Genomic DNA, 23,722 nt, shown 5'->3' on the forward strand with positions numbered 1-23,722 from the left:
GTATCTAAAGCGATTTCAGCTAATCTGCAGCACTACAAAGCATATTGTTCTCCAGAGTAGAGGACGTCTAACGCAAAGAAGGCAGTGCAATCTTCATTCTGTTGAAGAGCATAAATGTTCTGTACAGTTTCAGGACTAATGGAAAAGTTGTCAAACATGGTTGAACTTTTTCTCCCCTTCTCAAGGGCAAAAAGACTAGTGCTTTTTGGTTGAAGCAGGAGTAATACATTTTGATGCAAAACTGCACCAGTACCCTACTGGTTTGTATCAGAAATCTTATATTTTGTCCAAAATACATTTTTTATTCTTGCAGAAACTTTCTGAAACTTTGTGCAAAATAGTCCTAAATGCAAACCATAATGCACACATACTCTCATCATCCTTCCCAGCTGAGTGACTCCTTTTTCTCCTTTCCCTTCTCCTTCAAGTATTCTTTCCCGCCTTCAGGAGAAAAATCAACAAAGATTTACAGTGGACCCTCTACTTACAGAATTAATCCGTATTGGAATGGTGGCTGCAGGTTGAAAAGTCTGTAGGTCAAGTCTCCATTGACCTACAATGCACTGAAAACTGATTAATCCCGTAACCGGCCGTTTTTGTTCCATTTTTGTTCCATTTTGGATATTTTCTGGTCTGTAGGTCGATTCTCCGGCTGCAAGTCGAACCTAAATTTTGTGGCCAGAGAAGTCTGTAACTTGAAAAGTCTGTGAGTTGAGCCATCTGTAAGTCGAGGGTCCACTGTACTTCCTTGATTTCCACTATCAAAGCTGTATCCTAGCTGTGTTGAGTAAGGGAATTGAACTGACCCTTTAATGGCGTGGCCCATGATGGCAGTTCCAGCTGCATATGCTCCATCTGTGCCCATGATTTGAGGTTGTTACTTCTCTGCTCCATCACAGAGGAAATAGAAGAGTAATATCCAACTCAATGCCCGACAGGATATTTGATCCCTAAACTAAGATTTTCAGTTTTCAAATTAATGGCGCTGGGGCTGAAATAATTACAGGTATGAAGTGTAGCTATCTTTTGAGTGTTAAATCAGATGAGAACATTTTCAAATGCTTTTCTCTCCACACATAACATTGCATCCTATGGAAGGAGCAGAATAGCTGAGGTGATTGGGACATGAGCTAATGGATTTATCAGAAAGGTCATTAATACCTGAAGTATGGCCCACCCGTGCTCATCAAGTATAAAACACTTCTCTGATATGTCTTTATTCCTCCAACCACTTTCTCGTGGTTGGATGGAGACAGTTGACTCAAGACAGATAAGAGATTGAAATCTTCACTTCTAAAAGGAGACAATCTCAAGCCTCTCTGCTTCTAATTGTGAGTAACCAGATGTGACTGAAAGAAAGTACAGTGTTATATGAGGGTTTTCCCTCTATCTCTCTATGTGGTATCATCTTCTCTGTTTCGTTCCTCCTCTACATCCCTCACTAAAAGCAATCTCTCCTGGAAATGTCAATATTTGGCCTGAGATTTGGCTGGGGTTGCCCGTTGATGGGGGAATTGCTTCTCCAGATCTCCTGGTGGGGAAGCAAATCAGAGGGACAGCAACTCTGGGGGAGAAGACAGTTCTAGTTGGATGTGTCAAGTGTCTGGGGTTCCCTCTCCACTCTGTCCCAGCTGGCAAAAAGTCTCACTATGTCAGAAGAAGGAAAAAATTAGCTGTTGCACTCACAAAACATTTTTGTTATTGCCCAGTTACAGAATGTTAGTGTACTAATGCATGAGGAGGAGGTGCAAGGGACTAGGGAGATAGCCAAGAGGTACATGCATATTAATTGGCGTATGAAGAAGAGTCTTGGTTTCATCATTCCTCAGAATCCATGTCACACACACCTGGAAGGATGGAGTGTGACACCCAGGAAACATCTCCTTGTGGGCTTGCAGGAGCCTTTTACAAACTGAAGAAACAATGCAGGATATACTGTAGAAGACCTAGTGCCCTAGGTAAGGCTGTCAGGGATGTGCCCCCTAGGAGGATAGATTGCTGAATCTTCAGGGTGCAATTTGATGCCTGCTTGTCCAGCAAAGGATAAGATCCTTCCTCTGGCTCTGAGTTGCCATTCTTGTTAGGTTAGTTCAGTTTATCTGTTATTTATGCAGAAGGAGGACAACCATGTGTCAAAGATGCTGATAAGGCATCTTCCATGGCACAGCCTTCGCTCATGATTAGCTTATTTAAAATATTTTTACCTCACCTTTCCCCTTACAGAAAACCCAGAGAAATGTATAACATGAAAAGACATTATTTAAAGCTTTTTTGTTTAATAAATTTAGTTTCACCAGTATTGTGCCGTTTCCATACTATTTTATAACAATATTCTTTAACCCTTATAGACAAATTCTTCATTATTCTTTTACTCCACATTTTATTCCAAGCTTTTTAAAAAAAATTTAGACAATCTCCTTACCACACTTCTGTCAAAGCTATTGTCTTATAATCAGCCTGTATCAACTTCTTGTATATTACACTTATTGTTCCCTTTCTATTTTTTATTAACTTCTGTTGCTGACGTAGTTATGTGCATACAGATTGACCCAGACTTCTCTCTTTCAGTGTTAATAAAGTCACTTAAAGGACATCTTAACCAGGCTTGTTAAGAAACAGATGACCAGGATGTCAAAAATTAATTGAGAAATACTTAAGGAGTTCAAACAGTGAGTATCCTGATATGAACTGAACACATCCATAGTTCCTAGATGTGTGCAGAAATTACAAGTCAGTACAGCTCTGATGGTTGTTGTGGGTTTTTCGGGCTCTTTGGCTGTGTTCTGAAGCTTCAGAACATGGCCAAAGAGCCCAAAAACCCCACAACAACCATCAGAGACTGGCTGTGAAAGCCTTCGAGAATACATATCTACAGCTCTTTGCACACTTTCTGAATTTCCCAACACTAATGCCAGTTTAAGAATCCAATTATGTTACACTTAAAGGGTGCATTATGAAAAAAGATGATGTTCCAAAAAACACTTAATGTTTTTTTAACATGATATTTTCAAAAGTTGATGTGGAATTAAGACACGTAGGATCTAATGGAGAATAAGTGCATTTCTTTATTTGTTTGCTTCTTTGTTTGTTTGTTATGAACACTTTAGAGGTCACCTTTGTCACAGTAAGGAAACCTGAGGAGAATCACAATGTCAAAATAAGTAAATTTTTAAAAAATCAATAAAATAGAAATTACAGTTTCATGTGACATTTGAAGTTGCATGAACTCACCCAGATCAGAATGAAAGGAGTAGCTGCATTGCTAGTTCGCCAGCAAGGGAGCAAGTCAATTAACTCTTCTGTGTTTCTTTTCATCAGGCAGACGTGTCCTAGCCGGAAGAAGCACCAAAGGAGAAAGTGCACTTGGTGACTAACATAATCTTCACATTTCTGCCTTCTGTGGATCCTGCAATGCAATCTAATGCAATATACAACAGTTCAGCATCCCTGGCCCCCAGAAGTGAAACTGGGCCACTGCCACTGTAGATGGTGGTGGCAGAGGATGAAGAGGAGGAGGTGGCAGGACCAGGCAGGAGGTAATGGAAGCAACAGGCAAAACCCAAGGACTTTGGGTTTCCTTCCTCCCAGGTACAAATCCAAAAATACGAATAGCAAACCAGTTTATTTCTTTCTGAGGTTGGGGTTTGTTTATGGTTCATGGGTAGCCTCAAACGATGAACCACCTGACTTGTAATTTTTCTGGTTTCTACCTATATCTGCATGTGAATGATGTCTTGTAAAACATCTCAGCAGAAACAGAGGTGAAAATAAATATTCTCTCACAATCTCTCCTGTCTCTTTCTTTCTCCGCTTTCTCCCTCACCTGGTCTGCTTCTTGGCTATCTTGCCTGTATCTCTCTCATGATGACACCTGGAGCCTGTTTGATAGCTGAGTCAAGTGTATTAGGAGCCCCTCTGCTGATGTACAAAATGCCAAAACAACCCAAATGTTGCTTTTAAGCCCACAAGGAATTCAATAGGAGGAAGAATTTCTAGACATTTAATAAGAGAAAAAAGGGGAGAAAGACTTTTGCATTAAAGCCAAAATCATTTCCCCGACTTGTATACAAAGTGGCTCTCACCCTTTTAAATAATTTGGAACATTACAAACCACATTGTTCTCCAGAGCAGATGTCTAAAGCAAAGTAGGCAGTGCAATCTCAGCACAATTTTTATGTACAGTTTCAGAATTATTGATGAAGTTCTTGAACATAGTTGAGATTGTTCTCTTCTGGCTCAGAACAAAAAGACCAGAAAGTGTTTCTGTTTGTTTGTTTGTTTTAATCGTAGCAGCAGTAATACATTTTTGTGCAGATGAATTTTTCACCAAAATCCTTGTATTTTCCACTGGAAAGCTTGTATTTTGTGCAAAATATACCTTCTTCTTGCATAAAATGCATTTTTTGCAAAAAGGTGCAAAAATACAAAAAAACGTACTCCCGTCGTCCTGCCCAGAAAAGTGACTCTTTCTTCTTCTCCTATTCCAATATTTCTTTCTCACCTTCAGCAAAGAAGTCAACAAAGATTGACATTCCTGATTTCCACTGTCAAAGCAGTATTCCACCTGAGCTGTATCTGGGAACTACGCCTCCCCTTAATGACATGGCCCAGGTCTGCAGTTCTGACTGTATCTCTTCCATCTGTGCCATGCTTTGAGGTCATTACTTTTCTATCCGATCACAAGGTCTATGTAAAAGGAAAGTAATATCCAATTAAATGCCCTCCAGGATTTTCTATTTCTAAATGGATAGATTCAGTTTTCATAATGATGGAGCTGGCATTGAAATATTTCCAGGTTTCTGGAAAGTGCAGATTTCTTTTGAGACTAAAATCTCCTGACAATATTTTTTAAAACATTTTCCTGAACACAGGAGATTTTTGCATCTTGCAGGAGGAGGAGCAGAATAGCTTAGGTGATTGGGGCATGAGCTAAAGGATTTCTCGGAAATTTCATTTATTAACTGAAGTCTGACCTACCGCTGTTTTTATTCAAGACAGGGTAGAGATTGAAATCTTCATTTCAAGAAAGACAATACTTCAAATCTCCCTACTTCTACTTGTGAGCAACCAGATGTGATTGAAAGAAGGTAAATCATTTTAAGCATGAGCTCTTTTCTTGATGTTGCATTATCTCCTCCTCTATATCTCTCACTAAATGCAATCTTTCCTGGAAAAGTCAAGATGTGTTCTGAAGGTTTGGCTGGGGTTAGAGCTAAAGTCATAGGGAATGGCTCTGCTTCTCCAGATCTCCAGGTGGGAAGGGAAATTTCATGGAAAACCTCTTTGGAGGAGATGAAATTTCAAGTGGATGCAAATCCTGGGGTTCCTCCTCCACACAGTCCCACCTGACAAAAAATTCCCTGGAACACAAGCCAGCTTTTATCTGCTGCACTTGCACAACCCTGTTGCTATTGCACAATGTTGATGGATTGCACAATATTGGCGTATCAAAATACTAGGAGTTAAAGGAGGGAACTTGGGAGATTGCTGATGCGTCCATATATACTAATATGTGCAGGAGACTCCCAATGTCATCATTTCTGAGCCATCATCTATCTATCGGTCAGTCAGTCATTTGGTCAGTCAGTCAATCAGTCAGTCAGTTTGTCTGTCCGTCTGTCTGTCTTTCTGTCTGTCTGTCTGTCTGTCTGTCTGCCTGTGTCTATAATCAATATATCAATATATCTATCTATTGATCTATCTATTGATCTTTCTATTGATCTATCCATCTATCGCGAGCGAGCTATCTAGCAAGCTCTTTGTCTAGTCAACTAGTATCTATGGAAGCAATATGCAATGTAAAGCTCATAAAACAAAATGAAATCCATTGCTTCAAGACTATGCTTGAAGAGAACCTAGACATCAGAGATTCTTCCTTCTGTCCTGTAGATTGTCTGTCGCACAAGTAATTTATCTCATTGTGCCAAAGTCTAGGGTTAAAATATGTTAAGTAAATAAATAAATGGTTTAATGGTTGTTGTGGGTTTTTCGGGCTCTTTGGCCGTGTTCTGAAGGTTGTTCTTCCTAATATTTCGCCAGTCTCTGTGGCCGGCATCTTCAGAGGACAGCAACCTTGAATACATATAAACAGTTTCTTATACGTATTTCAAGAGACAAGAGAGAGATCTTGCATATTTCTGGTTTATTTTCTGTATCCAGTTTTTGATGCTTCATCTTTTCTATTAGCCAAGTTTATGTTCTATACGCAAACTGGGTGACGGCAAAAGCAGATAATATGGGACCCACATTGTCAATATATAACTTGGAAGTTGAAACCCCAAACTTTATCAAACCTAGGGAGATTGTAGAAGAGATTCAGGGGAGGTTTTTCTCCAATTCTGGTGTCTTTAGGTGCCCGGGGAAAACTTTCCTGTGGTGCCCTCCTTGTGGGTGCATACCTCATACATATGAAACCCGAAATTCATTAAACTTGCGAGGCACGTAGAGGAGACCTAGGGGAAGTCTTCCTGCATATTTGGTGTCTCTAGGTAATTGGAGGTACGTTTTATAGAGTTTTAAAATCCATGACAAATCAATTCATCAAATGTTCAGAAAAAGTTCACACATTCATAAGTAATTCATGATTCGTTGACCTTGACAAATCACAAACCAAATAATGCATCTTTTTTTTCTGATTCGTGCCCATTTCTACTCAGAGTTATGTAAAGGGTGAATGGCTGCTAATGGGATCTACCAGGAGCCACAACTCACCTTCAATACCCCAAAATAAAAGGAAGGAGAAAAATGAGCAACAGGATCCATGACCTCTAAAACAGCCTACAGGAGTTTATAGGGTTTCACCAATTCTTATAATAGAAAATGCTCACTGAAATTCTCATTGGTTTCAGATGATTCCAGCAGACAACTCTATGAGGAATTTGAAAGTCCCAACCCACATAACTCACCAGTAGCTGACAGTCAGACAAAGGAACTTCTTTCTTCATTACATTCCTTGTAATTTGTGCAAAACATCCCTGAAACACACAAGGGTCCTTTCCCCTCAAGAATCACAACACACACAGTCAGGGAACATATGAAGGTCCTTTAAGAAGGATGCAACCAAACCATCCAGTGCTTCAAAATTTGTATATGTTTGTTGTAGTCATTTTTTTTTACTCAATGCTTCATTTTGCATAGAACGTGTAAGCTATAGAAGCTGAAAAATTTAGGGGGAGGGGAACCCTGGATTGTTTGTAGAAAACATCATTTTCCTCAGAGCAAGCACAGTATTCAACCTGCCTGAAAATTCCTTACTTGTGAGGAGAACAGAGCTCTTCCTCATTCTCACTTTGCAGAAATAAATAAAAATAAAGGCACACACCTCTGTTCTGAACGGGCTTGCCAAAGAATGGCAACTGACTCAAGATTTCAAACATGGTCTATAGGCAATGTGATGCTGCATTGTTGGTTTTGTCATCAGCACCCGCATCTCTTCAGCTTTCTCTTCTTATCTCTCATATAGGGTCTGACTCAATTTATCACATTCTTCCTTAGTACCACTTAGAACTGAACTTAAGGTTATGGGGTAAGATTTTTACTTCTCACAAAAAAATGCCTATCCCAGCTCTCAGCTAAAGAAGCAAAAATCCAGTGCACCTATTTTTTTTTCATGAAAAACGCACTCTAAAGTTCCGATCTGTAGGCCATAAAATAGATTTTCTTCCCCACCCATCTGAGCATTACTTCTTCATTTACTCCTCTGGGTCCCCGCATATTCTTGGACTTCAGCCCCCAGAAATCCTGACCAGTACAAGGCATCCAGGAGGTTTACTCTAAGAATATCTGGGGACTCACCAGGTTAGGAACCACTGCTCTACATGTTCAGTTTCTCTATCCAGATTTTATTAACTGACCTGCATCACAGCCTTCTCTTCTTCATGGAGAACACATTTTGAATCCTCTATCAGAGCGTGCAGTGCTCTTTATAGTGTTTGTTTGGGTTTAAGAACTCCAAGAATTGGAGGTTGTTCATGACTTTGTGTACCTTGGCTCAACGATATCTGACACTCTCTCCCTAGATGTCGAGCTGGATAAAGGCATTGGCAAAGCAGCTACCATGTTCTCTAGACTCACAAAGAGAGAAGCTGACTCAATAAGAAGCTGACGGCATATACCAAGATGAAGGTCTATAGACTCTGTGTCCTGAGCACACTCCTGTACTGCAGTGAGTCCTGGACCCTTTGTGCATGGCAGGAAAGGAAGCTGAACACCTTCCATATGTGTTGCCTCTGACGCATTTCTGGTATCACCTGGCAGGACAAAGTTCCAAATAGAGTAGTCCTAGAATGAGCTGGAATTTTTAGCAAGTATACATTACTGAAACAGCAACATCAATGTTGGCTCAGGCATGTCATGAGAATGGCTGATGGCCGGATTCCAAAAGATCTCCTGTATGGAGAATTGGTGCAGGGAAATCACCCTCTTAAGAACTGGCAGTACAGAAAATCACAGTCCAGTCCAGTCCAATATTCCAAGTTGCTGACCGGCAAAGTGACAAGCTGCCTCTCCATGAATAACCCAACAACATAGGTTTGTCAATATCCTACCTATATGATGCAATACTGATTCAGCAAACTGAGCATTGCACATGTGCAAACATGTCACCTTTTTCTGGCTAAATGCCAACTAGAATGACTCAGCCTTTCTTCCTCTGCTTAGTCGTTCTCCCATAATGCAGACAGCCAATTCCATATTTTTCTCACATTTCCATTTAAAAAAAAGAAAAGAAAAAGCACATAAAAAACTAATGGAGCAATTTGACTGGGTATTACACTCACACCCCAAAAAGTCACCAATGCCATAACTATTTTTAACTTGGGGAATATCTACAGTGTCATATCACATTCAAAGCACATGTACAGCCTGTGCATGCCCGAGATAACAGATAAGGCCTAGCAAAGTTGAAGATACTAGATAGGAGTAAATTCTATATACTCTGATGTGAAACCAAAAAATCCCACATGCTGGTAAAATGACCTTGACAGCTAAACGAGGAAGCTCTTTGCCATTATCACAACGGTCTTCTCCAGAGATCTGTAGTCAGACTGAAGTCGCACCTGACGGATTTCTCAGTTATAGTCATTATTGCAAATAATTACAATGGAAAGAACAGTATTTTTCAGCCTACGTTCTCAGTCTTAAGAGTTGCTTTTATTCATTCTATTCGTTTGTTTAGTTTTGTTTTGCATTATTACACCATCACCATCCAAGCCAATTGTTAAAAATACTCAGTATCTGACTTTGGAATCCAGCCCTATCGAGAATAAAATCATGTTAACAGCTCTTAGTGATTCTGAGAAGAGAAACTTTTCAAAATATTTGCAGAAGATAGTTTTGTTTATATCAAGGTTTTCATTTTTAACGTATATCTACAGAACTGGTCTTTTGTCTCCAGACGTTAAGGATACTTGGGGGCCTTTAACTGGAGCCTCCACCAATATTGAAGTTACCATTTCACTACCTGCCAAAAGCAAAGGTAACTCCCCCTCTGCAAGCCACAGGTACAAAAGACCCAGGGGAATGTCCAAGAAGCAGATGCAAAGAGGCATTTACCTCTACTTTCCACGCCATGTTTTCTACACTTTCTGGCATTTTCTATGGATTTCCATTCTTCTTTTCAGCAATAATCTGCCTAGTGGTTGTTGTGGGTTTTTCTGGTTCTTTGGCCGTGTTCTTATGGTTTTTCTTCCTAACATTTTGCCAGTCTCTGTGGCCGGCATCTTCAGAGGACAGCACTCTGTGCTCTGGTGTAGTTTGCTTGGGAGTGGGGTCTGCCTAGCTTTGGAATCTGCCTAGCTTTGAAGCTCAGAATATGGACATCCTCCTCTTCTCAAGAATGCAAGGATTCTTACACAGTCAGAACCTCGTCCTTTTTTTTGCTTCAGAGATGATTATCTTGAATGCCAGAAAAAGCACAAGCTAACAACTCATTCACCACAAAGCATTGAGAGCAAGACCATTTTTGGCATCAGGGCACGAAGATTGCAAATTTTTGCCTCACCTGCTTTCCAGCACAGAACACACGGTTACACCTTGCCTAACTTCAGCATCCCATCATCTTATGAGAAGAGTCTTCATCTCTTCCTGTTCTCAGGTATGCTCAGGTATTTCAAAGGGAGGGGATTTTTTTTCCACACATAGGAATATTAAGATAGCATCGTCAGCCTAAAGAGGAAACAAAACTTTGAGTGGAACAGGTAAGTGTGCTACGAAGAGTCGGAGACGACTTGATGACAGATGAGTGCAATAGTTTGCAAAAGCTGTGTGAGACCCTTGGGAGCCATGACAAAACAGAGGAGGGAGGAACAGGCTGAATGCATCTGTGATTTGACTCAGTCATAATAAGCCGTTTTCACAAATTCATGTGCATAGGTGACATCCACTAAAGACTTGAATAAGAAATTTATTTTCTGTTCGCTACATCATGTTTTTTCATTCATACGATGAAAAATTGGAATGCCCAGTAATACCTGTTGAGTCTAAATTTGTCTTGATGGTGTGTGCGTGTATCTTATGTTGGTCAGATGTGAAGATTGCAAGGATGAAAGAGGAGTAAATGTGTTTATCTAACGGAATGCCTCCTCCCACCTAGATCTACCCGAATCACTCGTTCTAGCCTAGAAGGGCAGCTAAGGGGCTTAAGAACAAGAAACGGGGCCTTCTCAGCAGTGCCTCCTCACCTTTGGAACAGTCTGCCCCCAGAGATCTGTCTGGCTCCCTCGTTGGGTGTTTTTAAGAGTGAACTTAAGACCTGGCTCTTTAGGCAGGCTTTCCCTCCTGTCATCATTTGAATATGTTTTTCCCATTTTGAATTATATTACTACTGTTGTTGTTTTATAATTTTATGATACTGTTTTTATTCTATCTGTTATTGTTAGCCGCCCAGAGTAGACTTTGGTCTAGATGGGCAGGGTATTAAATAAATAAATAAATAAATAAATAAATAAATAAATAAATAAATACATACATACATACATACATACATACATACATACATACATACATACATACATACATACATACATACATAACTTATTCAAAAAATGGTGCACGATCAACCCATTCCAACACAACCAGGAGCAGAAGAGCACTAGGGTGGTAAAGAGAAAAGGAGATGGCAACAAGGTGTTTTAAAATGAACCAGCATCTCATTTATAATTACATGGACTTGAATTTGGTTATTTTAAAGTACATTTTCTCGATGATCCTGCAATCTCTCATCATTCAGTGATATAAAAGGAACATCCCACTCCAAAGGTACAATGTTCATGTCTGCATTCTAATTATTCTGTATATTTGCTGTCAAACGGCATCTCTTCTATCAGCTCTGTTTTCATACCCCTATGAAAGAGATGATTGGGTTCTAAGTCACCTTGGGTTCTTTTTACAGAGAAAGGCAGAATAAAAATATTTTGAATAAATAAATAAATACATACATTGTAAAGATTGTGGAAATCAGAAGATCTCAGTCACTTTTTTACAACCCCAATATTCAAAGTGTTAATCAGCTCATATTCTAGAGGAAAATTATATCCTATTTTATATTCCTTGTTTTTGTATAGTTCATGTTTCAAGAAAGCCTAGCCCAAGTTTACCTCCATATTTTCTATCTTGTTGCATTATGTAGATTGATGGACTCCACAATGCAAATTACAATAAGAAGATAGCAATGGCTAAGAAGGAAGCTTCAGCAAAGTTTAATCCAAGGCAAATACATATAGACTTTAATTGTAGGGGAGGGAGGTGACAAGGCATTCTGTTTGCCACTTTGCAGGATATTGACATTTCGAAATTGATGAGACAATGAGAGAAGAAAAAGGCACTATAAATAAGACATGGAAAAGTCCCATTGCAAATAGGGGAAGGGATATTTTGAGATAACTGAAATACTTTCTGTCTCAATCTCACTTTGTATCGGATGTGTTGACTATACTGTGGTGTCTTGACTTACGAACACCCTACATACAAACATTTCGACTTACAAACAGCTGAGGCTGTTCTGTTTCTCCAGGTGAAGCCAAGGGGAGGCTTTAGAATCAATTAAAATCCAGGTAGAAATGGCTCTGGGCTGAATTGGGAACCTTTCTGAAACTCCAAAGTGGCCTAAAAAGTGAACGGGAAGGCCTGTTCACAGCTTTATTGGAAATGATGGTTCTTCATCTCAACCAAGATGGTGTACTCACCATTTCAAATCTAGTCTTTAGTGAGCAAAAGACTCAGGATGCGAAAACAGAATCATTTCAGCTTTCCCAACTTTCGTTATCCCCCCCCCCCCCCGAAATCAATCCTTGCCATTGCATGTATGTGGAATATCCGGAGAGAGAAAGGAAAGTTCTACAGAAAAATAAAAGGAAACCAAAGAAAACTAAAAAGAAAACTAAAGAAAACTAAAAAGTAGACTTATGTTCCTCCTGAAATCTCCACATATTCTCTTGGGTTTTACTTCTGCACCCCTCATTCTATTTTGGCATTTTAGCATGGATCATACAGACATTTAGATTTGCCCACAGCAAGATTCCTCCCTCCACTTCTCTGCCATTTTTCTCTAATTTCATCTCACAAGAACATCCATCTATTTCAAATGGTGGTGGACTGACTCGGCTTGTAGGAAATTGTGTTAAAATGATACAGACTGGAAGCTGGCTAGTATATATAATTTTAAATGAAATTCGAGGCTGATCCAGTGCTTAAGCTAATAGTGGCTTAGGTCTCTGGCTGTGGAGCCAGAGGTTGTGAGTTCGATTCCCCACTGTGCCTCCTTGACAGGGGCTGGACTCAATGATCCATAGGGTCCCTTCCAACTTTGCAGTTCTGAGTTCGAAGGGGCCCTATGGGGACCCCAATAGTAACAATAACAATAACAATAACAATAACAATAACAATAACAACAACAACAACAACAACAACAATAATAATAATAATAACTCTTCTTCTTCTTCTTCTTCTTCTTCTTCTTCTTCTTCTTCTTCTTCTTATTCTTATTATTCTTATTCTTATTCTTATTCTTATTCTTATTATTATTATTATTATTATTATTATTATTATTATTATTATTATTATTATTATTATTATTATTATTATTATTATTATTATTATTATTATTATTATTATTATTATTATTATTATTATTATTATTATCCAGATAGGCAGAAAAAAGCAACTGACTTGCTAGTTTGCCAGGAGCACAGCAGGAAAGTGAACCCTCCTGCATTTCTTTTCTTCAGGCAGACATGTCCTTCCCAGAAGAAGCACCCAAAGAGAACATGAACTTGGTGACCAACTTCACCTTTTCAATCCTTCCTTTGCTGGATCCTACAATGGAATCTAATGCAACGTATAATGCTTCCAGATTCTCAAGCAACAGTAGCTATATTCCAGAAGATGATAATTTTTATAGGTTAAGACTGACTGTGTTTCTAATATCCACTCTTCTCGTTAGTCTTTTTGGAATGGCAGTGAATGGAACCGTCATCTGGATTCTTGGTTGTCGTATGAATAGGAATTCTTTCACCATCTACATCTTGAATCTTTCCATTGCAGATTTTGCTTTGCTAACAGTTCTGGCGCAACACAGTATATGTTCGATTCTGAATTTCTTTCATTATATGGACTACACTGTTGTTTTGTTTTCATTATTATCCAGCCTTTTCCTTTTCGCCTTCAGTACAAGCCAATTTCTACTGGCAGTCATCAGCATTGACAGGTGTATTTGTATCTTTCTCCCGCTTTGGCATAAGTGTCACCGGCCACCACATTTGTCGACCATTTTGTGTGTTGCAGTCTGGATCCTCACCTTCCTAATTTCTGCTATTGATTTTTCCCTCTTCCTCTCTATTCAGTATGCTGAGATATGGTACCATCAATTTCTCCTGAATGCTGTGCTTTGCATGCCAGCCATCTCTATCTCCACAATAGCCATGTTGATTAAAGTCTGCTTCATGTCACCACACCTGAAACAGAGGAAGCTTTTAACAGCTATCTTGTTGGCCCTCCTCTTCTTCCTCTTCTTTGGATTTCCAATGAATGCCTTCAGATTTTTCTTCAGATATCGCATTCCTGCTTCATCCTATTTTAATTTCTATGCTTTAATGGGTGCAACTCTGAACAGTGCTATTAATCCTGTCATCTATTTCCTAGTAGGAAGAAATAAGAAGACTCAGTCTAGTGGAAGACTAATGAAAATATTGGAGAAGCTTTTCCAGGAGGGGGAATATTGTAGGGAGGAAACAGAATCCACACTTGAAACATGCCTATGATCCCAATAAGCGAACTTAAAATTTATGATCTTTGGAATTACAGTTCTAAAGATGAAGATCTGTTTACAATGTTCCATGAATTGTACTGGTTACCATATTTTTCCATGTATAAGACTTTACTTTTGTCTAAAATCTTTAGACTAAAAATTGAGGGTCGTCTTATACACAGAAGTAAGCTGAGGAGAGAAAAACAAGTGGAGGGGAAAACAGGGATCGAAGCAACCCTGCAGTGCTTTGATCTCTTTTCCCCTACACTTGCTAAGCCCTAGTTAGATTTCTTAATTTTGGGTTAGAAAAGTGGGGGGTTTCTTATACAAGGGGGCGTCTTATACACAGAAAAATATGGTAAGCGTGCAGTGTCCAGAAAGTAAGAGTTCTGTGCTGTAAATTATGTATTTAGGAAGTTTTAGAAATGATTTGCCATAAACCTTTGAGGGGGCAAGAGACAGAAGTATTGCACATGACTGTGATGATAAATGTTTGTTCCTTCCTTTCCTGATATTTAATCAAATCAACCAGAAAAGCTGTCATAGCTCCCATAGTTTGGAGGGGCTAAAATGGTTCTTTGTTGTGTATGAGTTGAGATCATGACACTTCAACAATCAAAATTCATCACTTCAAACTCACCAGTTATATGGCATATAATTGGTGAGTTCGAAGTGATGAATTTTGATGAATTTTTGATGAATCGGCAATTTCCGATGAATATTGTGATTCATTTTTTGACTTGCTCCCATCTCTAGTATCTTGCGCAACTGCTGTGCCATTTCAGAATAAACCATACATTTCTGAAGCTTCTTCCTTCCTATGTATTAGCCCAGTTCATGTCCTATACGCAAACCCAGTGGGAGCAGGAGGAAAGGGCAGGATGAAAGCTGAAAGCTTTACCGAGAAAGTTACTTCTGTGAACAGTTGGGAAAACAAAAGATGAAAATGTGCTAGGATGTAAACATTGTTTTCAAAGACCTGTTTTCCTCTCAATTTGGGGAGCTGAAAGTACCAAGAAAAGTACTTAGTTTTGAAAAATGGATATTTCATACAATGAAACAGTGTACATGTGAACACATACACACCATGAACCAGAATTATATAAAATGTGTCTCATCCCTCTTGGGAGCTTCCAGGAGCCACATTTCTTCTTTTCTTAAAAAAGAAAAGGTGGGAGATAACAGGATTCTGAGGTTTCAAAAACAGCTTGCAGGGGTTTCAGTGTCATGCAGAATACTCACTATATTTCTCTTAATTTTAGGCAGAATCAATGAGACTACTCTATGAGGAAACAGAAAGCCGTAGCAAGATGACACAAATCTAGCTGGTAGTGAGACAGTGAGCTTTCCATACGACCCTTAAGTTCCTTGTGCTTTGGAGAACACAGATCTGCAAAGTGCAAGCACTCTTTTCCCCTGAGAAGAAAAACCTACACACAACAGAGAGCAAACCCAAACCATCCAGTCCTTCAGAACTTTCACACCTCTACACAGGAGTCATCCTTTCTGATGCAAAATGCTTAGTTTTGCATGAATTGTACTATTTAGGCGAACTGAACAAAAATTGCAAAAGAATGCAGTACGGCAGTGGTTCTTAACCTTTGTTACTCGGATGCTTTTGAACTGCAACTCCCAGAAACCCCAGCCAGCACAGTTGGTGGTGAAGGCTTCTGGGAGTTGCAGTCTGAAACTCCTGAGTAACCCAAGGTTAAGAACCAGTGCAGTACAGGACTGTTTGTGCAAAGCAGCATCCTGACTAGAGCAAGAGTAGTATTGAGGGAGCCTGAATATTTCTTACTAGGGAAGAGACAATGTCGTTTATGGCCGTCTGGCCACATAGTACTAGAACTAGAGGACATCCACTCCAATTGAGTGTTGGGAGAGTGAGAACAGACCAAAGGAAATATTTCTTGACCCAGCGGGTTGTTCTTCTTTGGAACTCCTTGCCACAGGATGTGGTGATGGCATCTGGCTTAGATGCCTTGAAAAGGAGATTACACAAATTTCTAGAGGAAAAGTCCATTGCAGGTGACAAGCCATGATGGGGATATACAGTTTCCAGGCTTAAAAGGAAGGTACCTCAAAATGCCAGATGCAAGGGAGTGGGTTCAAGAGACAGGGATCTCATTGTCTCGTGTGCTTCCAGAGGCATCTGGTGGGGCCCACTGTGAGATACAGGAAGCTGGACTAGATGGGCCCTTGGCCTGATCCAGCCGGGCTCTTCTTAAGGTCTTATATTCGTATGCTCTTATGTTCTAGAAGATGCTTGATTTTTCTGAGAAACAATAGCTGCATAGGATTTTTCTTTTTCCCTCTCACCCTGGTACCCAAGATTTCAGGAAGCTAGGATAGATTCTGTGCCCTTTTGTGAAAAAGGTAAACCTTAACCCATAACCTCATATTCTATCCCAAGTGGAGCTAAGAAAAAAACCTAGTGAATTAAGGGAAGTCTGGAAGCCGTCTGCCAGAACATGACAGAAACCTGGCAAATATTGAGATAGAGAGAGAGAGAGGAGAGACAGCGTAGCATCAGGTAGTCTATGGGTCTTCTCTGTGGTTTGGAATCAGTGGCTCAAGTTGTACATCCTTGTGGAAAACAGAGAGGTAAATACTTTTTCCTTCCATTCTGACATAGGAGGATGTGGCACCTTCCGAAAGAGCATCATTTTCTCATTTATTCTTCTATGTGTTCCTCTTCTCGGTCCATCTTATGTTAAATGACACACTTCACTAGCACTTCCTCCTCTCCTTCATGGAACCCAGTCTTTGCTTCCAGGCTTTATGTGGAAAACACATCTTTGAATCCTCTCATTTCCTGTTTTTTTTTGGGGGGGGGTTAATGCACAAAGAGAACTAACTCAGCACATCGGTTGAATATCATCCCTTCTGGAATATCCCACCCAGTGGCTTCAGTTATAAAATAGGAGGCCATCTGCAATAGCACATCATCATGACAAATGTCTATCAGATGTAGCTGGAGTACTAGATAACACCTAAAGACATCTCAAATGCCAGATAAGGGTAAACATCTACATTTTCACATGAAGCCTATATGGACTGGTCAAATGATCTTGGCAGCTAAACCAGGAAGCTGTTACTTATTATCATAACGCTCTTCTCAAAATACAATTAGATATGACATTAGCTTCAGATTTGGACATACTTAGAACTGAGCTTCTTAGAACTGAGTTAGGGACATGGTGGCGCTGCGGGTTAAACCACAGAAGCCTCTGGGCTGCAAGGTCAGAAGACCAGCCGTCGTAAGATCGAATCCACGTGATGGAGTGAGCTCTTGCCACTTGTCCCAGCTCCTGCCAACCTAGCAGTTCGAAAACATGTAAAAATGTGAGTCGATAAATAGGTACCACCTCAGTGGGAAGGTAACAGTGTTCTCTGTCTAGTCGCGCTGGCCACGTGACCTTCGGACAAACGATGGCTCTATGGCTTGGAAACGGGGATGAGCACCACCCCCTAGAGTTGGACACAACTGGACAAAATGTCAAAGGGAACCTTTACCTTTTAAAGGATACCTAGTACTGCTTTGTGTAATGTCCCATGGATTTCCATTCACATTTTCAGTCGCAATCTATTACTTATTTAATTTATTTAAAATATTTCTATCCTACCTTTCTCCTCAAAAGGACCCAAGGTGGTGTACATCCTTAGAACATTATTTAAAAGCCAAAACCAGTAACCACACATATATTTTAAAAAATGATTAAACAAATATTATATTAAAATAGTAATTAAAAGAAATATTAAAATACATTGAAACAACAGAGCACAACAATCCACTTTAAACCCCTCTCAGGCCACCAGTCACTAAGGGAAAGCTTGCCTGAAGAGAAAGGTCTTTGCCTGCTGGTGGAAGGACAACAAAGAAGGGGCCAGGCTGGTCTTCTGTGGGAGGGAGTTCCAGAGTCTGGGAGCAACAACAGAGAAGGCCCTCTCCTGTGTCCCCCAGCAAGTGTAGATGTGACAGAGAGAAAGGCCTTCCCTGATTATGTTAATGTCCAGGCGGGCTCATAAAGGAAAGGTAATGATGATTGTGGCATTCACCCTTGTGGCCCCTGCTTGTCCTTCTGTTACAAAGGCTCACGTCATGTTTTCCTCTCACTGCCACCAGTGGATTACCTCAGTCCACAATATAAATGACATTTCTCAGGACACTTGTGAACAGAAACAGAACTTATTTATTGGAGTGAAGCAGATTGAATAATAACAAAAGTCATTCAGATACACATTATACACAAGCAAATCATTAACGGTTCTCTCAGTACATACTTCTTTTCCCTTGCAATGTCATTACCACCTTCCCTACCTATTTTCTTTATCAGTCCTATCACTCAGTATCTGTTCCCACTCTCTCTGACTAACCAGCCCTTATCTGACTCCTCCTTCTCCCACCAGACCTCATGTAAGTGCTGACTCCACCTCTCCATTCCACTCATAGGCTCATGCAAATCAGCTCATAACTATGAATGACACGAGTGATATGGGATGATCGTCACAATGATCTTCTAATTTTATTTTTCTCAAGACTGCAAAGATTCTTACACAGTCAGAATCTCCTCCTTTTAGCTTCAGAGATGATTATCTTGATGACCCATAAAAGCACAAGCTAACAACTCATTCAACATAGAGGTTTTGTGGACAGGACCCCTTGTTCCTCTTCCAGTCAGTTTTGGGATTATTTTTTTCCACTCAGGACATGAAGAGTGCAAATCTTTACTCCACCTTTGATTGCAGCACAGAATACTCTGACACACTTTGGACACCTTTGGCTTCATATCGCCTTACCAGAGGACTGCTCATCTCTTCCTCTTCTCAGGGATTCTTAGGTATGTGGAAGGAAGGAAGCTTTTTTTTTCAGCACAGAGAAGTTAAATGATTCAGTCACTGGCATGACAAGCAAACAAGACCTCAGGTGGGAGAGTTTGGAAAGGCTGCACGAGCCCCTTTGCAGCCACCAGCAAACAAAGGGGGCAATAACAGGCTGAACGCATGGGTGACTTGACTCAGTCACCAAAAGCCAGCTTCATGTTGCGATGTATGAAAAATGATCAGCCAGAGCCTTGTACAGGAAACTTCTTTTGAGTCTTCTTGATCATATTTATTCCTCAATGGAAAGCTAGAGCAACCACACAGTCTAAACACTAGGGGTGTGTTCCTCATTTGATGGGCTGTACATGCCTTAGGATTGTAGGTTCTGAGGCACCCCAGGAGAAATTTTGTACCAGAGAAAAGGAAATGAGTTTATTCCATGTGAAGGTGGAGGGTCAACCTATTCCATGAGGAGAAGGAACAGCAGAGAAGAGGACAGGTGAGAGGAGATAGCAATAAAGTCATTAGAAATCTATGTGCCAGTATTTATTAAGAATCCCCATTCAACCCATCCCATTCTGTTCCAACTTTTACCTTGTCCCAGTTTTTAAAATCCCAGCAGTATGGAAATGAAGCAGTTTGTATTTTACAGAAAAATGATCCCCTTACTGCATCTTAGGGTTTCTGTTTTTGTATTATTGATGCTTAAACAGAGTACAGTCTTGGTTTACCCTGCCCCTTCTGTCCCGTTTCTTTAAGTAGATTGATGGGTTCTGCAGTGTGAATTCCAGTATGCCACCACAGCAGTGCCTACAAAGACAGATGCTTCAGTGAGGTTTACTCCAAGGTAAGTAAGTGCAGCGTTGAATCCCAAAAGAGGTATGTGGTCTTCTGCTTTGCTGAAATACCCACCGTTAGGTGTAGGCATTTTGAAATCAATTAGAAATGAATGAGATAAACATGGATCATGAAGAAGAAGTGAAATCCCAATAATGCATGGGTGAAAGGATATATAAGGAAGTTTTCTTCTCATTCTCTCCCAGCAGTAGAATTGGTTTTTGGAGCGGCTGGTATCATAGAATCATAGAAAAGTGAAGTTGTAAGGGGCATATGTGGCCATCAAGTCCAACTCCCTGCTTCAGGCAGGAACACAATCAAAGCATATCTGCCAGGTGATTGTCCAAGTTATTCCTGAACGCCTCCAATGTTGGAGCACTTACCAACCCCCAAGGAAACTGGTCCCACTTGTCGTACTGCTCTAAACTGTTATGGAAATAGAACCCTATTGGGCTTGTAGAAAATGCATCAAAAATGGTAAGGAGTGGAAGGTGGCTAATTCATATATTTTAAGCGATATCTGAGGTTAATCTAGCACATGTCTTGATGAAGATCAGGCTGAAAACTGTAGCTTCATTTTCAACTGCACAGCAGGAAAGTGAACCCTCTTGCCTTTCTTTTCCCTTCAGGCAGAAGCGTCTTTCCCAGAAGAAGCAATTTCTCACTGAGACTCTCAGTGGATCCTGCAATGGAATCTAATGCAACACACAATAGTACCACATCCTCAAACAATGGAAACAATATTCCCATAGCCATAGCTTATTATATCATAGCCATCTTCATTCTTCTTGTCAGCCTTCTTGGAATGGTGGGGAATAGTACCGTCATCTGGATGCTTAGTCGCTATATCAAGAGGAATCCTTTCACCACCTACATCCTGAACCTTTCCGTTGCTGACTTTGGTGTGCTGATGACCTTAGGAGTCATTTATATATGTTGGGTTTTTGGTGGGCTGCATCCTATTGAGTGCCCTTTGGGTGTAGCTGTGTTATTATTTCCTTTTTTCCTTTTCACGTTCAGTACAAGTCAATTTCTCCTGGCAGCCATCAGCATTGACAGGTGCATTTGTGTCTTCTTCCCACTTTGGCACAAGTGTCACCGGCCATCCCATTTGTCCACCATTTTGTGTGTCACAATATGGATCCTCACCTTCCTATTTTCTGTTATTGTTAATGCCTTCACATTCACTCTTAGATATCCTGACTTGCCATATTATCAGTTTCTCCTGAATGCTGTGCTTTTCATGCCAGCCATGCTTATCTCCACTATAGCTATGTTAATTAAAGTCTGCTTCATGTCACCGCACCATAAATGGGGGAAGCTTTTAACAGCCATCTTGGTGGCCCTTCTCTTCTTCCTCTTGTTTGCTTTTCCAATGAATGCCATTCAGCTGGTCTTCACAGACCACATTCCTGCTTCTTCCCACTATGTACCCATTGGTGCATCTCTTAATAGTGCTGTTAATCCTGTCATTTACTTCTTGGTAGGAAGAGAGAAGAATGCTCAGTCTGGGAGGAGAATAAAGAAAATATTGGAGAAAGTTTTCCAGGAGGAGGAATCTTGTAAGGAGGAACGGCATTTCTCACTTGTAACACGTCTATGATCCCACTAAGTGAACTTAAAACAATGATTTTCAGAATTATGATTCTAATGACACAGAAGATGCTTTTACACTTCTTCCTCAAATGTTTGAATAAAACCTTCTATATCTAAAAAGAAAGTCCTTGTAACTTTTTCTAAAATTATGATGGTTGTTGTTCTTGTTTAGTCCTTTAGTCATGTCTGACTCTTTATGACCCCATGGACCAGAGCACGCCAGGCCCTCCTGTCTTCCACTGCCTCCCAAACTTCGGTCAAAATCATGTTGGTCACTTCGATGACCCTATCCAACCTTCTCATCCTCTGTCGTCCCCTTCTCCTCCTGCCTTCACACTTTCCTAACATCAAGGTCTTTTCCAGGGAGTCTTCTGTTCTCATCAGATGGCCAAAGTACTGGAGCCTCAGCTTCAGGATCTGTCCTTCCAGTGAGCACTCAGGGTTGATTTCCTTTAGAATTGATAGGTTTGTCCTCCTTGCAGTCCATGGGACCCGCAAGAGCTTGTGAAATGTCCAGGGGACCACCCTCAAGAGCTTGTGAAAAGAAACAAAATTAAAAGCCAAATAATACATTATCACTATATTAAAAAAGCATTCAGTTTATTGAAACTTGGTATGAACAATATTAAAACCCCCAAGTAGAACACAAAATAAAAGGCTCTCTTTTTTTAAAAAAAAAAAAACCTTGGTCAAGCCATTTAAAGCAGTGGTTCCCAACCTTGGGCCTCCAGATGTTCTTGGACTACAACTCCCAGAAGCCTTCACCACATCTGCTGGCCAGGATTTCTGGGAGTTGAAGTCCAAGAGCATCTGGAGGCCGAAGTTTGGGGACCACTGATTTAAGGGAAAGCCTGCCTGAAGAGAAAGGTCTTCATCTGCTTCTGGAGGGACAACAAAGATGGGGCCAGGCTGACCTCCCATGGAGCAGCATCAGAGAAGGCCCTTTCCCATATTGCACCTGTGTACAGTGGACCCCTGACTTACAGACGGCTTGACTTACAGACTTTTTGAGTTACAGACTTCTCTGGCCGCAAAATTTAGGTTTGACTTGCAGACTGAGAATTGACTTACAGACCAGAAAAAAACCAAAATGGAACAAAAACGGCCTGTTACGGGATTTGACCTACAGACTTTGGAGACTTGACCTACAGACTTTTTGACTTGAGAACCGCCTTCCAATATGGATTCAGTTCTCAAGTCAAGACCCCACTGTAGGTGGTGGGACTAAAAGAACGGATTCTCCTGATGATCTTAGTACTCTTGTAGGCTCATTGAGGGATACATGGCCCTTTATCTTGGTCCCAATGCTTTTCATCTTTCCAAGTCTAGATGATTTAGGTCATAGTAATTTGAAGTTTGAATCCCAAGTTAAAGCCAAGGTCATCATTTGAAATACTGGCATCTCAATAGCCCGGGGGAGAGAGGGGAGAACCTTCCTGCTCTTTTCAAGAGTAACACACTCAGAATCTCCTCCCTTAGCTTGAGATATGATTATCTTGATGCCCAGTAAAAGAACAAGCTAACATCTCATTTGTCAAAGAGGAAGGGTGCACAAGATTTCTGCTGCCTCTTGCAGTCAGTTTTAGAAGGAACCGAATTTTTGCCTTCAGGGTGTGAAGAACAGAAATCTTTACCTTCTTTCCAGCACAGAAATATTGCTTTTTCTTTGCCAACCCATCATCTTCCTGGAGATTTGCTCATGTCTTCCACTTCTAAGGGTTCCTCAGCTATCCTCAGGTATGTTAAAGGGAGGAGGCATTGTTTTAACTTGTTGAAAATTTAAGTGATTCAATCAAATGATCTGATGAGCAAAGGGGACCTTAGATGGGATTGTTTGCAAAAGCTGGACATAATGCTTGGGAACTCTAATAAACGTGGAATAAAATAACAGGCTGAACACATCTATGATTTGATCCAGTCAACATTAGCCAGATGGATGTATTTATTTATGATGGGTGAGAATACTGGGGACTTGAGTAAGAAGTCTCTTATTCAAGTCATGCTCCATTGTGTTTTTCATTCATATGATAAAAAGCTTGGATGCCCAGTAATACCTTCTCAGTCGAAATGATTCTTGGTGAAGTGAGAATGTGTCTTACAATGGACAGTTGTAAAGATCATGAGGATGAATTCTGCACAAGAGAGAAAGGAATGAGTTCATTCAATAAAATGGTGGAAGATCAAACTCTTCCCAGAAAACAGGGAGCAGCAGAGTTTAGGGTG

General features: G+C 40.4%; 2 protein-coding genes across 2 annotated transcripts; both read left to right on the top strand.

Annotated features, from left to right (window-relative positions):
* Positions 1 to 9,959: 9,959 nt before the first annotated feature.
* LOC110091088 (mas-related G-protein coupled receptor member H-like) lies at positions 9,960 to 14,723 on the top strand. Its single transcript, XM_020815064.3, has 2 exons — positions 9,960 to 10,093; positions 13,224 to 14,723. Exons 1-2 carry the CDS (start codon positions 10,061 to 10,063, stop codon positions 14,253 to 14,255), a joined length of 1,065 nt encoding a protein of 354 aa, XP_020670723.3. The 5' UTR covers positions 9,960 to 10,060; the 3' UTR covers positions 14,256 to 14,723.
* A 5,812-nt stretch (positions 14,724 to 20,535) lies between these two features.
* LOC110091087 (mas-related G-protein coupled receptor member H-like) lies at positions 20,536 to 21,645 on the top strand. Its single transcript, XM_072996470.2, has one exon. The coding sequence runs from the start codon at positions 20,592 to 20,594 to the stop codon at positions 21,504 to 21,506; it is 915 nt and encodes a 304-aa protein (XP_072852571.2). The 5' UTR covers positions 20,536 to 20,591; the 3' UTR covers positions 21,507 to 21,645.
* The last annotated feature ends 2,077 nt before the right edge of the window (positions 21,646 to 23,722 follow it).

Source organism: Pogona vitticeps, chromosome 4 (genome assembly GCF_051106095.1).
Source record: "Pogona vitticeps strain Pit_001003342236 chromosome 4, PviZW2.1, whole genome shotgun sequence".
In the NCBI taxonomy this organism is placed as follows: Eukaryota; Metazoa; Chordata; class Lepidosauria; order Squamata; family Agamidae; genus Pogona; species Pogona vitticeps.

Excerpts from the sequence above, each read along its gene's own strand:
- LOC110091088 (XM_020815064.3), top strand. The coding sequence starts at position 10,061 with ATGAGAAGAGTCTTCATCTCTTCCTGTTCTCAG. Across the intron at positions 10,094-13,223 it reads TCATCTCTTCCTGTTCTCAG|GCAGACATGTCCTTCCCAGA; the intron begins GTATGCTCAGGT and ends TCTTTTCTTCAG.
- LOC110091087 (XM_072996470.2), top strand. The coding sequence starts at position 20,592 with ATGGAATCTAATGCAACACACAATAGTACCACATCCTCAAACAATGGA.